Consider the following 16,003-nt stretch of genomic DNA (forward strand, 5'->3'; position numbering starts at 1 on the left):
TGAAATGTTAGCCTCTTCAACGATTTAAGTGGTATTCTAGTACTACGATGTAGCATTTGAATAACCCTTTACATGTATTGGTCGACTTAAATTGCCATTTTTATATTGCCAAGTAAATATTAACAAATTATTGCAAAAAATTTAAATACGAAATTATTTTATAAAAGGGTAGTTCTAGTAAGGTTATTAAATTTTAGCCCTGTCTTGTGTCTTAAAAGTTCTAGTTTCATTTTTTTTTCGAGGATAAATTGCTTTTATAAACGAAATTTTAAATAACATTATAACTTGAACCCTGGTACACAATTAATAAATTAAAGTAATTTAATTGACTTTTTTTTAATTTAAATAACAAAAATTAAAAATTAAAACCTCCTAAAAAAATAAAAAAATAATCGTGTTGTTATTTGGTATCGAGATAATTTCTCGTCGAAGTATCAACAATTTTCATCCGGGTTCTTTCTTTTTAAATGTGTGGCCTCAAAGGCAAGTAGTGTTTATATTTTGATTTTATTTTTAATCTACTTAAATCGTATAGATTAGTTTTTTAACCCATTTTTACGATATGTTAGATATTTGCGATGTATTAAATGCTTGTATTATAAACCAAAAACTATAAAAAAGTACCGTAAAATGGGTTTAAAGAAGCGTATTTTCAGATGACTTCAAAAATTTTATTACATGTGTTTTATGCTTTATTGATGTTGAAACTTTATACTTTTAGGTCTCATTAAACAGAATGGGACGAGTTATTCGGTCGCAACGTAAAGGGCCGGGTGGTATTTTCACTGCGCACACAAAACACCGAAAAGGAGCCGCGAAACTTCGATCTGTTGATTATGCAGAAAGACATGGCTACATTAAAGGAATAATTAAGGTGAGACGGTATACATAAACCACATAATTTACTTTGCATAGGTGTTTTATTTCCTTTTTTTTGGGATTTATGAAAACTTTTTAGTGAAAATTGCCACATAAATTTCAGGCAGCAACAAGACTTGTGTCTGTGTTGTGTTCTTTTTTGTGGCACATTATTTCTGGCACCTACGGCTAATGCATCTTATAAGTGTTGCATTGGAAACTAAATGCTAGAAACAAGTTAATTAAAAATAGTTTTAAATGTAAGAAAATGTTGATGATAGTCAGGGTACGGTGTGTCACTGTTATGTTGTTCTCATAAGTGCATAGCGTGCTCCGGCTACTTTTAAACATAACACAAGGTTTAGTTTTGAATTCATAAGAAAAAAAATTATAGTTACTTTATAATCGACTACAAAACTGTTAAGATTACGTACAATATATATATATTCAGTGTAAATTTAACTTAAGTGGCAAAAATTTAAGTAAAATTAGAAAGATATAACTAAATAAAATGTTGAAATTGCCATAAACGATTGCTGAATTTTTATTTGTGGAAATCTCTAAAGCTTCCTCAATCTTGTATTGTTGTGTAGCATTAAGTGTGCATTTCTGTTCAGATCATAAGTGCATGCATGGTGCTACGTAACTTACATTTTATCTACAAATATATTGTTTAAAAATGGTGATTTTTGGTGTTTTTTTTATTTTCTAAATGTTATCAAAAACTGTAGGTTTACATTAAGAAAAGTTTACTAAAAACTTGTTCAAAGCTATTTAATATAAATTTTCAAATCTCAATATTTATCACTAATTTGAATTCAAAAAATCTTTTTAAACTTCTGAATGATTTATATTCAAGGACATCGTCCACGATCCAGGTCGAGGTGCCCCTCTTTGTAAAGTTCAATTTCAAGATCCTTACAAATATCGAAGGAGGCTCGAAACCTTTGTCGCTGTTGAGGGCAACTTTACCGGACAATCTATTTATTGTGGAAAAAAAGGTAATTGTTATTCATTGTTTTGGTAACAATTTGGAAATTGTTTTGGTGCTTTAGTTTGGTTTAAGGAGTTGATTTTTTAGGGAGTTGTTGACTTTTTGTGGCTTATAGTTAATGAACCAATTTTAAATTGTTTGTGTATACCAATATCATTCAGATATATTTAATAAATATATATATATTAAATTATATTATTTAATGCAAAACTGATCATATTTTGGGGTTATATTTTTCTTGAAATTGCCACATAAATTTCAGGCAGCAACAAGACTTGTGTCTGTGTTGTGTTCTTTTTTGTGGCACATTATTTCTGGCACCTACGGCTAATGCATCTTATAAGTGTTGCATTGGAAACTAAATGCTAGAAACAAAATTTTGAAAAACATATATTATTTTTTTTAATTAAAATTTACTTTTGGTTATTGATCACTTTAAAATTGTTTAGCTGAAAGCCATCTTATGTTAGTTTAGTATATCTTGATCTATTCTAATTTCAGATTAGTAAATTATAAGACAAATTTTATATTGGTTAATAATGATATAAAAGCGAAATTAAAGTCTTGGTAAGAAAAAAAAATTATTTAATCTTTTTTGATTTTAGCTCAACTTACGATCGGGAATGTTCTCCCAGTTGGAACTTTACCTGAGGGAACCGTTGTCTGCGGGATGGAAGAGAAGACCGGAGACCGAGGAAAGTTGGCAAAAACATCGGGAAATTATGCCACGATCATCGCCCATAACCCTGATACTAAAAGAACCCGGGTTAAGCTGCCTTCAGGAGCTAAAAAGTTGATTCCTTCTGCAAACCGAGCTATAATTGGTAGGTTTTGTTTATGTGGTAAAAATACAAAGTTTGAGCTTAATTTCAGATCAAATTTCGAACAAAATTCAATAATTTTTTGTGATATATTCTACACAGAATATTTTGGCTCGGTATTGTTGACCACAGAATAAAAGCTTCTCTTTCTCTTTTTCTTCTCTTTTTTATTTCTTATTAGTTATGATATCCACTGCAGACAGCTTTGCAGAATTGTTTCTGTCGAGTTCGTATATGTGGTAGATTAAAACGATTGTTCATTAAATCTAAACCTCCAATTTGTTAGTGGTTTGCTATTTACAATTGTGCACATTATAACTTAAAACAATTAGCAAATTTTTTTTAAAAACGTGTGTAAATTTTTTTATAGTATATATATATACTATTTGTAATAATTAATTAAGCAATAATGAATCATATATTGCAATAATTTTTAAGATCTGATAATTTGTATCGAACAAAGGTTGTAACCTAAATATTTTTAAACAGGAGTTGTAGCTGGTGGTGGACGTATCGACAAACCTTTATTGAAAGCCGGGGCTGCTTACCACAAGTATAAGGCAAAGAGAAATTGTTGGCCCAGAGTCAGAGGTGTTGCTATGAACGTAAGTTTAATTTTACTTCTTGTTTAGTTGCTTTAAACCGAGATATTTTTTGATTTTACATTTTCTGATCTGCGTAAAAATGAGACAAAAATAACTTTTGTCTCATTTAAAATTTTATTTTTTTTATAAAGCTAAATTTATAATTTTTATTGCCAGTTGGTAACAATTATATTTAAATATTTTTGAGCTGTTCTTATGGCATATTTAAATATTCTTTTATTTATTTGTTTTAACTGAAGTGATGATCTGCCTACTGAAATATTTAATGTTGATTTTCTAGAGGCTGTTTCTGATCAGTTAAATTAATAAAAATTAGTACCAAAATGGCAAATAAAACACTAAAATAACAAATTAGGCTCTATCCTAAATAAAAATAAGTTTGGAGTGTTATTTTTATATTATTTTAATTGAATTCTTTTACTAAATTCTTCTGTAAGTTGATAAAATACATTTTTGAGTAAACTAACCAAGTTAACTAAATTTTCTCTTATTTTTCACAGCCTGTCGAACATCCCTTCGGAGGTGGTAACCATCAACATATTGGCTCGCCCTCGACAGTTCGTCGTGATGCTTCACCGGGTCGAAAGGTCGGTCTTATTGCTGCTCGACGAACCGGAAGACTTCGTGGTTCAAGAAGCAAGGACAAAGATTAATTGTTACTTGTTTGTTTCAGAATACAATAATTATTAAAAAAGAAATTGTTTTGTTTTTTGTTTAGTCTAATACCAGATAGTGTTTACTTTCCTATTAATTTACAACATCGGCCAAGTCTTCCAGCAATCTTCGTTCCCTAACTTAAGACTATAGATGCCTTTGATAGTTTTAGATATTATTGTTAACTTAGTAGTAATGTCTGATAGTGGGAATCAAATTCAGGATCTTAATAGTTTAAATAATAAGGTCAAATTTAAATACAATATAACCCTAAGGCTTCCCCTACTACCCTTCTCGGGCCAAAGTTGTCTGTCTTAGTTTTAGATAATATTAACTTGTTTGTACTGTCTGGTAGTGGTAATCGAACCCATGATCTTGTCTAGTGAATTTTAGTTCTCGAACTGTTGTTACAAGATGATACATACCACTTTGTAAATAATTATGTGAAATCGGGTAGTTTATTTAGGGGGTTTAATGATATTTTTATTAAGTAAAAAGTTCCTGTTATAGCTAGAAATTTATTTTACAATAAAACATGTTTTTAGTTTGAGTAAATTTTTTTATCCAGTTAAAGAGTGGCAAGTTTGCATATTATTTAGACTATACAGATGTTAGACACAACTGAAAAATAATACATTTTGTTAAAATTCTATCTTAAAATTAATATTGCTGATTCCAATAAATTGTTAAATTCTGATGTTATGATTTTTTAGAAAATAGGTGTAATTTATATAATAAATAATGATGGATGATGATGATGTCATAATAGAAGATTTGGAGGACATTGCACAGAGAGGGGTTGAACCAAGAGAACTTAATGAACTTTCTGAAAACAACAGAAAAGAAAGTAAGGAATTTATATTGTTATGTTACCTAAATGTATTAAATAATAATAAAATTTGTCATTTTAAAATCCTGAAGTTTGAAACATTTTTTAATTTAATAATAATAAAAAATTTTATTTAAATCACTTAAAACTTTGTTTTAAAAATGTTTTTTTTATAAAAAACTTTATAATTTTTATTTCAAATAAAACCCTTAAATTTTTGCATAAATATCTTTATTTTTACTTTCAGTTTCTGTCGATATTTTGTGCAACTTTCTTGAGGTTTGTTTTCATCAAATTTTATTCATTCGACAACTTTATCCTCGAGGAATATTTGTAAAAAGAAAAAAATACAATGTTCCGGTTCACATGTCATGCCATCCAGGACTAAATATTTATCTCGCCAACATTTTATCCTCAATTAAACCCCTTTTATTAAAGGTAAACTAATTAAAACTTAAAGGTCAAATCTTGAACCTGAATCATTATCACCTTAAATTTATTTATTTAGAATGAAATACCTCAAGTCGTTTTATCTATATCCAAAGATGACAAATTTTTGGAGAAATTTGTCTTCGAAATAAATAAACTTCTTCCCAATCAGAAGTCAGTTTTGATTTACAATTTTTGTTATTAAAATTTTAAATTGATTAAAATGTATAATATATTCTTGTTGAGAAAAGGCTAACTTCACAGCCTAAACATTAAGTAACTTTTGTTATCTTAACCCGGTTTCAAGTCGACTTTGTCATTTGGAATATAATTGATTGTATTTGCCCAAAAATTCAACTGTTTATTTTTTTGTATATATTTTTATTCTCGATGTGGAAAAGTCGAATGCGCAACTTAAACATAAAGTAACATCAGTTACCCCGACCCAGTCTCGAGTTGCCTGTGGCAGTTTGGGATATTATAGTTTATAATTGCCCGATAATTAAACTGCTGATTAAGTGCTAGCTCAGCAGGAGTTCGTACCGTTTAAAGCGCCTTACTTAAGGGTGCTACAGCATGAGATCAGTTGAACCCACGATTAAAATGTTAACTTAAAATTTTGAAGTTGTTACATTTATTAGATTTAATTGTTTTTATAAATGATTGTTTCTCAGAAAAGATAAGTTTCTACTACAAACAGAGTTGTCACTGCGAAGTATTTTGCTCAAAATTTTAACTTGTGATACCTACCTTCCTAACTTACCTCAAGATTCAACTTTTGAGGTAAATATTATTTATAAAATATTAAAGCTTTGAATTCGCTAAAATTATGACAAAATTAATAAATTATATTTGGTATAAAGTTGGTTACAACTGCATTTGAAACGCAGAAAACACATTTAACTTTTTAAATTCAGCAAAAAAATTCTTATTTTTCGATGCGTTTATTATTTTTTCTCCTATTAGCCAAACTAACTAAACTGAATTTAAGATAAATTTCAATAATATTAACAACTCTTTATTAAAAATTATATTCATATAATAAGACACAAATATATATTTTTTTAAGATATTGATCCATGCTAAAGGGGAAAGTGGATTTGATTTAATGTACAGTGAAAATGAGGTCAACTGGACAACAACAAACGACCCAAAAAACAAATCAACTTTGTATCCACTTTATTCGCTCAATGATTCAGACTTCTTAAACATGCAAGTTTTTGTACTGAGCAATCACGAAAAATAATAGTTTTAAAGGTAAACTAAATCTTTTTTTAAATAAATTTATATTGCAAATTTTTGTTTCACAAACTGTAATAGTTATAGTTTTTGGAGTTGAATTGTATAATTTTTAAAACTTGTATTTTTACAAATGACACATGTATTTACTACTAAGTCTTTGGTTTGGCGTTTCTCAAAAATATCGCGAACTGTTATAAATAAGTCAACTTGAGACCTGGGTCAGGTTAACAAAGTTACTCAGTCTTTTCAAATGAAGGATAAATAAATACAAAAAAACTTATTGTATCTTATAGTGAAGGTATTAAAATAACCTTTAAAATAGTATTTATAAATAGATTTTATGCTTGGTATTAAAACCTTTTTAAATTATATGGTAAAGCTCTTGGACTATTCAATTGCAGTTAAAAACTTTTTTATTACATATAAATTTACCACATCAGTTACGAGATATTTAATTTATTAGTCGTCAATAAAAGAAAGTTCCGGCTAGTTATAAGAAAAAAACAACCACTAGGGTGTAGCAGAGAGCCACCTAGCAGGAAGGGAATGCAAGATACAGAAATCAACTCTTTATTGCCTGGTGGTACTAAGTGAAATAGAATTAAGAAAATCACCAAGTGTAAACTAAAGGAGATTTTGCGATTGGATTACAAAGATCAGCTTTTAATTAATATTATTACAATAGAAAAAAAATGACAAAACGTTAATGCAAAATATATATTAACGCACACATCGTTATGACATCATTATTATTACTTTTTATGACATCATAATGTAACGCTACAGTGCATTCGTGCGATAAAGCAGCAAATCTCGATAAAAACTTTTCTTGTTTTATGTACAATTAAATTTGATACTTTGTTGCCAACTTTTGACGTATAAGGCTATTATTATAAACAGAGCATTATATAGAGACGCCACCAATAAAACCAAAAAAAAAACTTAAAACAAATTTGCAAAAAATATTTTTAACTACTTTTCTGCAGAAACACAAAAATCAAAATAATTAGCAATTGTTCGCTGATAAATAAACGCAAAAGGAATTAACTAAAACTTCTGCAGAGGGTTAGTTTTGGAAGTAGTAACATTTGTGTTTTAATTTATAAAATTTCGCATCTTTTTCTGCGTTTAGGTTCAGGGGGTTCAAGTGCTGCTAAAATTGCTTCATCAAAAACATTCTTCAGTCCTTTCTGTAACAATTATGACATCATATTAGAACAACAATCATATATTTGTGACAACATAATACAAGGTTTTGCGGTCAAAATGTAATTTCTTTTTTTATTTCTGATTAATTTAACTTAATATTAAAAATAAACATATATAAAATTAATAAAATAAAAAGATTGCAATTAATGTTTAAGTACAGATATTATTTACATCAAATTTTAAATTATTTAAAATCAAGACTTCAGAACAAAAAAGTAACTTAAAAATCAATTTCCTAATATTTTATGGAAATATAAGGGAGTCATCGGTAAACTAAAATATTTTAACTTTTGAGGAATAGTTTTTAACAAAAAAGTTGCTTGTAGTACTGATTAGATGTAAATTATGCGCGTCAATATTAAACGTAATCAACAAAAAACAACCACCAGGAAATAATGACTCACTTTGTATAACATGCACCATGGTGGATGTCATTTATGTTGATTTTTAATCTTTTTGTTTTTAAATAAAATCAAGCAAAATTAAGCCATTATAGCCTGTTTTATAAAGCAAATCTTTAACATGCATTGTACTTAGGTTTTTGATCAGAAAATAAGAAAAAATAAGTTTGTAACTGAAATTTTGGTTGGATCGAACTTAAATTTTTTACCATTAAATTATTAGATCAACAAACAACTAGGCTTTTTCTTCTCGGCAGGCGGTTCTAAAGCAGCTAAGATTGCTTCATCGAAAACATTTTTTAAACCTCGCTACATTCACATAAAACCAATTTGGAGTTTATATTTTCATAATCAGAAAATATTTAAATCACAAAACACGGCAAGCATAATTTTTTAAGAGTTTTTCTATTTATATATAAATAGGAAGGAACTGGGCAATTAAATAACAAAAACGACAAAATATAAAAATTTTTAAGATTTTAAACATGTTGATTGTTTTTTTAATGTATACATCATTAATTATTACCTTTGTTTTTAAATTTTATGGGGTTTTCTTTGATTAAACTATGTGTTTTTTATTAGATAATTATAAGGAAAGCATTAAATTTTAATTAATAATATTCTAAATGTTTACAAACCTGTGTTAAAGCTGAACATTCGACATATTTAACAGCTTTTAAGTCTTTAGCGAGTCTGTCTCCCATCTCTTGTGTGATCGCTTTTTGTTTGTTCTTGGACAACTTCTCGATCGTTCCTGCGTCGTCTCTTAAATCTACTTGGGTACCGACCAATAAAAATGGGGTCTTGGGACAATGGTGAGTAATCTCTGGAACCCACTGTAAGAAAACATTGTTTTTATTACTTGAAAATTCACTTATTGTGGACGGTAAAGTAAATAATGCAAAAATGCTGGTAGCAATATTAGGACTCTCGGTCCACTACTGTAACCAGTCAGACAGTTTAATGAATAGAAAACAGAGTTAGTTGATAAAGGTTCAAGTTACCTTTTCTTTAATATTTTCGTAAGATGAAGGTGATACAACTGAAAAACAAACTAAAAATACATCGGTTTGGGGATAACTTAAAGGTCTTAGTCGATCGTAATCCTCCTGACCTAAAATATAAAAAAAATTTAAGATTTCAGAAAAAAATTGATAATAAACATTAAATTTAATAAAAAATTTTAATCAGAAAAGTAAATTTCGTGCATCATGGAAAATTTTGTTTTAATTAATTTTAATGTTTAATTAGAAACTGGTCTGTATTTAAATAGCTTGTATAGAAAAAAACATGCCATGACTGGTAAAATTTCCAAATCAATAAAAACTAACAGACAACAAAAACTATTTACTTTTTCCCCAAAATCATCAAGGGATTTAAAACATAATAATGATATATAAATCATAAGATTAAGAGTCACAAAGGTATAAAAAGAGAAAACGCCAAAAAGGTGAAATGTAAAAGATTCTTAAATCATGAGTTCACTTGAAATGAGTCATAATAACCTGCAGTATCAAATAAACCCAGAGTGTAAGGTTCCCCTCCAATCATTACTGTGACAGCATAGTTGTCAAATACCTGAACAAAATACAATTGCGATAAAATATATTGTTTCAACATTATTACAGTAAAATTTATTGCAATATGAAAATGAAATTAAGTATTCATTGCAACACATTTAACTGTGTGGGATTTTTGTTATATTTAAATTTACAATTGTGTTTCATTTTTAAAACTAAGAATAAATTAATGGCATCTGATGTTACATATATGACACAATAAATACACACTACAACTCTTTAAATAATTATTCAATAATTGATCTTAAAATCAATATAATAAATCCCTGAATACTTACAGTAGGGACATATTCTTGTGGAAACTTGTTTGTTGTATAAGAGATCAATAAACATGTTTTACCTACAGCACCATCACCGACTACCACACACTTTATAGTTTGCATTTTTGTTCGTTGACAAACTATTTTATAATTTATACAATATCACCTGTAACATATTAAAAATAAAATATTTGTTTTAAGAACTTTGAATGGCTTTTAATGTGACTTGATTTTGTAAAAAGTTTGTTCATCACAAATGGGTTTCATTTGTTTTTTTACTATGTTTAGATCAAAATTAAATATTTCTACAATATTATTTAAGAAAGTAAACTGTTAATTTAGTAATTAGTTTTATTGAAATATGCAAGCATAGTATTTAAAGTTGATTGTGTAGTAGTGACTTGATTTCAGCTTTAATAAAACCTTTTACAACTAGCAACCAGTTGTTTATTTTAATAAAAATGTTAATGACCTTTTTCATTTAGCTGTGTAAAGTTAACGTTCTATTTTTAAATTTAATAGTTGTTAGTCTTAGTATTTATCAAAAGCTAGTTTAAAATTAAAATGTTACGGTTACCCTAGCGTTTAAAACGTATAAATTCAAATAACATAAGTTGTTATAAATTTATATATTCAAAAAGTTGAACTAACCACAACTAAACTTTTTATTAACTCGTATTTCCAGCTCAAACTTATAATGCTTATAACATCGCTTGACTAATTCAAACCGCTCCCTTATTTTAGCATTTCCTTATTTACAATCTAAACTTTTGGCTAGTTTAAGATTCTTTGATTTCAAAATTCTTTTACGTTTTACCTTAATTTGGATAAAAGTTGTTTATCTTATTTAATACGGAACTATTTCAAATCAAGCGTACATAAAACCTATTGAACGTGTATATTCGAAACATATTTTTGACAAGCCGCGATTACGCCTTTTTCTGCCAAGATAACGAAAGAAACTAAAAAAGCGACGCGTTGTATGACGTAACAGTGAGTGATTTCACACATAGAGCCCACAGCGTAATGTTATTGTTCTCTTCCTCACATGTCACGCTTGGTTACCGACGTCTTCGTTTTTGTTGGGCGAGGCGTGATGGGATTTCCGAGGCTATGTGGCAGGGGCGCCATATAAAAGCGACCATCTTCTATTTTTATGTCAATACTTAATACATTTCAAACCTTTCTAGATAGTAATTAAACTAATTAAGATATTTAATTAATAAAAGAATGATTTTTTTCATATTTTAAGTGTGTTTTTAATTAAGCTTGTTGTTTACGGTGCTCTACACATGTTTTATACTTTAAAACCGTTTACATTTAAACTTAATAACATAAAAAAATTATTTTTTTTTTTTTAATTATTAAAATAAATTTGAAATTTCTAATTAAATGAACGTAGAATTTTAAAGTCCGCGTTGAACACAAAACCACTGTTTAAGCAGTGATTGCGCAACGGCACTGCTGGTGTAATGGTATCATGCAAGATTCCCATTCTTGCGATCCGGGTTCGATTCCCGGGCAGTGCACATTTTTTTATTAGTTTTAGAAATATAAAAAACTAAACAAAATCTAATTTATTGACATTTTAAAGTTAGTCGACTATCTGTGTTGGTGACATAAAATTTCTTTATTTTGCTGTGGTAAAAACTATTTTTTTGCATTTTATATTTTGGTGAATATAAAAAACTTTGTTGTAATTATTTTAAGCCTAGTTTTTAGTGTGATTTAATTAAAAAAATGTTTAATTTGCTTTTATTAAAATTTAATTAAAAAAATTCAATCTGGCAGCATTATTAAAATTTTTGGTAACATGGCAACTACGCACTCAAGCAAAACTTGGAGTTGAAAACAAACTGAAAGTTGAGATTTATTTTTGGCGAAAACTTTAAATCAAAAATGGTAAATAAATAAATACTGGATAAATATTAACCTAATTACACGCTAGAAATTTGTTTAACAAGACTGATTAACTTTCCGCATTTGTTTTTATATTTATTTAAATTGATAAGTTAATAGATTGTTATAAAACACTTTTTTGTATTTTTATCAAAATTTAACGAATTTTTTTTTAGTTTCCAGGTTACACAGACTCATATATAGAACCATCAGTAAGTTTGGTTTTATTTAAGATTTTACTTTGTTTAAAAATTGAATAATTGTTTAATTAAATAATTACAATATTAAAAGTTAAATAATTAAAATATTACAAAAAATTTTTGCTCTGTTAGTTTATGTATTTTTATTATTTTAATAACTTTTTTATTAATAGTAACATGACGTTATCTTAATACAAAGTTAAATTAATCAAAAATAAACAATTGGTTTAGGCTGTAAAAATTTTTACTTTTATAAAAACAACTTAATTTTTATTATCTGTAGTCAGCACAAGATGAGAGATATTCATTTATTGCTGAGTGGTACGACCCTCAAGCTGCATTAATAAGAAGATATCAATTTCTTTACTACCCAAAAGACAGCAGTATTGAAATGGTATGAACATTAGGTTATGAAATAATCTTTTATTTAAAAAAGAGGTTGAAATAGTAGTTTATATAACATTTCACATTAAGATTAACTTCTTCATCAATTTATATTTTTACTTTTTTGTGACCTTTTTTGGTTTTTTTAAAAATTTGGCTTAATTTATTTAAGTATGTTGTAAATTATCATTTTTTTTTAGTTTGACATTAAAAATCGGCGCAAGTTTTTGAGTCGAACAAAATTTGAAAGTGTGACTTTAGATGATTTGTTTATTGGAAGCAAGATCAGTATTTACTCGAGACAACTCACTTTCGTTGATTTCGGAGACAACTTTACACAAAGTAAACTTGGAAACAAGGAGGAAAAGTAAAAAACTAAAAAAATATTGTAGTAATAAATTAAATATTTAATTTCGTGTTAAAAGTTGTTTTATTGTATATAAGTTGGCAATGTAATGTTTTTTTTTAAAACAAGATAAGGTTAAATATTTATAAGTTAAGTTTAGTAGACAATAATAAAATTAATGAATTTTAAAATTAAAAAAAATGCTGTTTTTGATGCCTGTGTAAATGTACACATGGGAATATTAGTTGGAAGTTGTGACCATATTCTGATATTTAAAATGAGCCTTTAATTTGGGCAATTTACTAACTTAACAAAAATTTCAAACAACGTCTTGGATAAAAAATAATTTTATTTTCTTGTTGTACTTTTCAGAACTTTGGCTTTAATAAAACCAGATTGTGTGCCCCATCTTGGTACCATCATCAACAGCATGAGAGAGAATAATATAAGTTTGTGCAAAGCAAAAATGGTGCAGATGTCAAGAAAGGATTCTCTTAGGTTTTATGAACAACACCAATCACAACCTTTCTACAAGTAAGTTTTTAAATGGATAAAGGTGTTAAAAATATAAAAATAATATTATATGTTTATAATATTTTGTTGGTTGACTAGTAAATCTTAAAAAAACATTTGGATTTTCATTTTGTTTCAGATTATTTTTTTAACATTACATCAACTTGCCAAAACCCAAATATTTTAGCAGTGTTTATTGGGTTATATCTAACTTAATTTGGAATTAACTTAATAATTGCTAATAATTTTAGTTCCATTGTTGATTATCTGACTAGTGGACCAATCGTGGTAATGGAAATAATGGGACCGAATGTAATCGCGGGATGGAATAAATTGTTGGGAAACCCTAAAGAGGAACCGAACTGTTTGAGAGCAATGTTTGGGAAAGATTCCACTAGAGATGTTGGTCATGGATCAGCGGACACGAGTTCTGCGACAAAGGTGATTGACTAATTTTTAAGAGATTTAAAAACCTAATTTTTTTGTATTTTATCTTGTAAATTTATGACCTTGGTTTTTGTATTAACTTTTTAAATTCTTTTTTAAAAAAATACCATAGACAAAATTTATTGTAGTATGTAAATATCCAATTTTTAATTGCCTTTTTATAATTGAATATTTATCAATATATTTTAAAATTTGTTTGTTTTGTGGTTGGATTTAAAGATCCTTTTTGTAAAAATCTATATTAATTTACTTTTCAGGAGTTGGATTTTTTCTTCTCAGAGCAGGGAAAGTCCCTCGCTAACACAGCCAAATGTGAGAACTCAACCTGTTGTGTTATTAAACCCCATGCTGTTAAGGCTGGACTGATTGGTGATATTCTTACTGTAATTAAGGACAATGGGTTCAGTGTGTCAGATATGTGGATGGTAAGATTATATTTTAATATCTTTTATTTTTTTATCCATCATGTGAGAAGGTCGACTTCATGACCCAAACATAGACTAACTCCAGTTGTCTCCACCCAGTCTCGAGTTGCCTTTAGCAGTTTGGGATATTATAAAATATAATTGCCCATTAATTAATCTGCTGATAAAGCGCTGGCTCAGCCAAAGTTTATACCATTTACACCGGCTTACTTAAGGGCTCTTTAGCATAGAAGCAGTAGGCACTAGGGTGCCAAGTAGGCACTAGGGTACACTAGGGTGCCAGTATTAAACTAATGTAACTTAACTTTACTTTTATACGAGTGTTTTAAACCTTTTCATTTACTGAATTGACCCTTTTAGCAAAATGTTGAGAAAGCCAATGCAGAGGAGTTTTATGAGATCTACAAAGGAGTAGTGGCAGAGTATCAAAGTATGGTGAATGAGTTATGTAATGGACCAAGTGTTGCATTGGAGATAGTTGGCAAAGGGGATTCGATTGCAACTTCTTTCAGAGAGTTATGTGGTCCAGCTGACCCTGTGAGTATTTTTAATGCCAATGTTTTAAAGTTTGGTTTCAACTGCTGGCATGGAAAGCTGTTTTTCAAAATTGTTTTATTTTCTTAACTTTATGAAATCGTAGACTATTTTAAGATTTAAAATTTCTTTAGAAATTTTTTTATTAAAAACTAAAAAAAAAACTAAAAAAATCATTATTTTATTGTCATCGTGTAGGAAATAGCTCGACATTTAAGACCCAAAACCTTGCGGGCAATGTTTGGAAAAGATAAAATTCAGAATGCTGTCCACTGCACAGACCTACCAGAAGATGGCGTCCTTGAGGTGGAATATTTCTTCAGGATTCTGAAAAATTAAAACCTTTTTATTTTTAGTCTTGCAAATTTTAATAAATCGATATTTTCTATATTCATGTTCGTTGCTGGGTTTATTTAGGGTTATACATTAAAGATTTGTCCAATTATGTTAAATTGCTTTTACACTTTAACTTAAACTTTATAAGTCATGGTTGCATTTTACATTACAGTTGTCTAAGTATAACACATATTTAAAGGATATATTTTATAGATTAACTGATATAACAGGTAACGTGGTGTAGTGGTCAGAACTCTTATCTACATGAGGTCCTGGGTTTGATCCTCAATGCTCCTATGCTTAAGCGCCCTTAAGTAAGAGGCTTCATTGAAGAATTATAACCTATTATATTCTAAACTACCAAAGTCAACTAGAGTCTGGGTCGGGGTAACAAATGTTACTTACTCTATGTTTAGGTTGTTAAGTTGACTTCCCCACATCAAGGATAAACAAATAAAATCCGTAAAAAATGTGGTAACCGCACTTTTAAAATAGGAGCCAAGTGCTCGGTTTGTTTACGTTGATTTTTGACGCAAAAAACTTTTTTTTTTAATAATTAATCAGTGATAAGGACTTAATAATTGCATAATTTTGCAACTGATAACTAAACATTTTGGATCCACAAGACTTAAGAATCCGGATTCGAATCCTCGCATTGTCAAGTGTATTCCGGTCCTGTGGGATTCTAACATTTTTTTTTGTATATATTTTTATCCTCGATGTGGGAAAGTCGAATGCGCGACTTAAACAAAGAGTAACATAAGTTACTCCGACCCAGTCTCGAGTTGCCTGTGGCAGTTTGGGATATTATAGATTATAATTGCCCTAATAATTATGCTGCTGATTAAGTGCTGGCTCAGCAGGAGTTCGTATTGTTTATAGCGCCTTACTCAAGGGCGCTACAGCACCACTACACCACGCTGCCGGTCTTTTATTTTTAACAAGTCGTTTTTAAATCAAAATTTACCAGAAAAAGTTACAAAATTTATTTTACATTTTCCCTTAAAAAAAGTGCAAAATATTATGGACACAAACCT

General features: G+C 28.5%; 4 protein-coding genes and 1 non-coding gene across 6 annotated transcripts; 4 read left to right on the forward strand and 1 right to left on the reverse strand.

The window, feature by feature from the left end:
- The first annotated feature begins 697 nt into the window (after positions 1-697).
- Positions 698-3,976, forward strand: LOC145751098 (large ribosomal subunit protein uL2-like). Its single transcript, XM_082567182.1, has 5 exons — positions 698-874; positions 1,718-1,859; positions 2,458-2,676; positions 3,163-3,278; positions 3,779-3,976. Exons 1-5 carry the CDS (start codon positions 737-739, stop codon positions 3,929-3,931), a joined length of 768 nt encoding a protein of 255 aa, XP_082423308.1. The 5' UTR covers positions 698-736; the 3' UTR covers positions 3,932-3,976.
- An 18-nt stretch (positions 3,977-3,994) lies between these two features.
- Positions 3,995-6,552, forward strand: LOC145751099 (mitotic spindle assembly checkpoint protein MAD2B-like). The gene is made up of 5 exons (XM_082567183.1): positions 3,995-4,779; positions 5,009-5,199; positions 5,270-5,364; positions 5,865-5,973; positions 6,260-6,552. The coding sequence occupies exons 1-5, from the start codon at positions 4,674-4,676 to the stop codon at positions 6,434-6,436; spliced, it is 678 nt and encodes a 225-aa protein (XP_082423309.1). The 5' UTR covers positions 3,995-4,673; the 3' UTR covers positions 6,437-6,552.
- Positions 6,553-6,872: 320 nt separating this feature from the next.
- On the reverse strand, positions 6,873-10,063 carry LOC145751100 (cell division control protein 42 homolog). 2 transcript variants are annotated; one of them, XM_082567185.1, is made up of 6 exons: positions 9,901-10,063; positions 9,548-9,620; positions 9,047-9,156; positions 8,681-8,878; positions 8,252-8,351; positions 6,873-7,622 (listed from the first exon to the last, which is right to left on the reverse strand). In XM_082567185.1, the coding sequence occupies exons 1-5, from the start codon at positions 10,003-10,005 to the stop codon at positions 8,262-8,264; spliced, it is 576 nt and encodes a 191-aa protein (XP_082423311.1). In that variant the 5' UTR covers positions 10,006-10,063; the 3' UTR covers positions 6,873-7,622; positions 8,252-8,261. The 2 variants fall into 2 exon arrangements, with proteins under 2 accessions (XP_082423311.1, XP_082423310.1); XM_082567184.1 differs by lacking the exon at positions 8,252-8,351 and having other exon boundaries at positions 9,901-10,059.
- A 1,277-nt stretch (positions 10,064-11,340) lies between these two features.
- Positions 11,341-11,411, forward strand: Trnag-ccc (transfer RNA glycine (anticodon CCC)). The gene has a single exon. It is a non-coding gene; the product is annotated as a tRNA-Gly (tRNA).
- A 280-nt stretch (positions 11,412-11,691) lies between these two features.
- On the forward strand, positions 11,692-15,020 carry LOC145750189 (nucleoside diphosphate kinase 7-like). The gene is made up of 9 exons (XM_082566159.1): positions 11,692-11,784; positions 11,958-11,993; positions 12,265-12,375; positions 12,566-12,732; positions 13,084-13,245; positions 13,476-13,665; positions 13,929-14,096; positions 14,457-14,633; positions 14,829-15,020. Exons 1-9 carry the CDS (start codon positions 11,782-11,784, stop codon positions 14,967-14,969), a joined length of 1,155 nt encoding a protein of 384 aa, XP_082422285.1. The 5' UTR covers positions 11,692-11,781; the 3' UTR covers positions 14,970-15,020.
- Positions 15,021-16,003: the final 983 nt, after the last annotated feature.

Source organism: Corella eumyota, chromosome 4, assembly GCF_963082875.1.
Source record: "Corella eumyota chromosome 4, kaCorEumy4.1, whole genome shotgun sequence".
In the NCBI taxonomy this organism is placed as follows: domain Eukaryota; kingdom Metazoa; phylum Chordata; class Ascidiacea; order Phlebobranchia; family Corellidae; genus Corella; species Corella eumyota.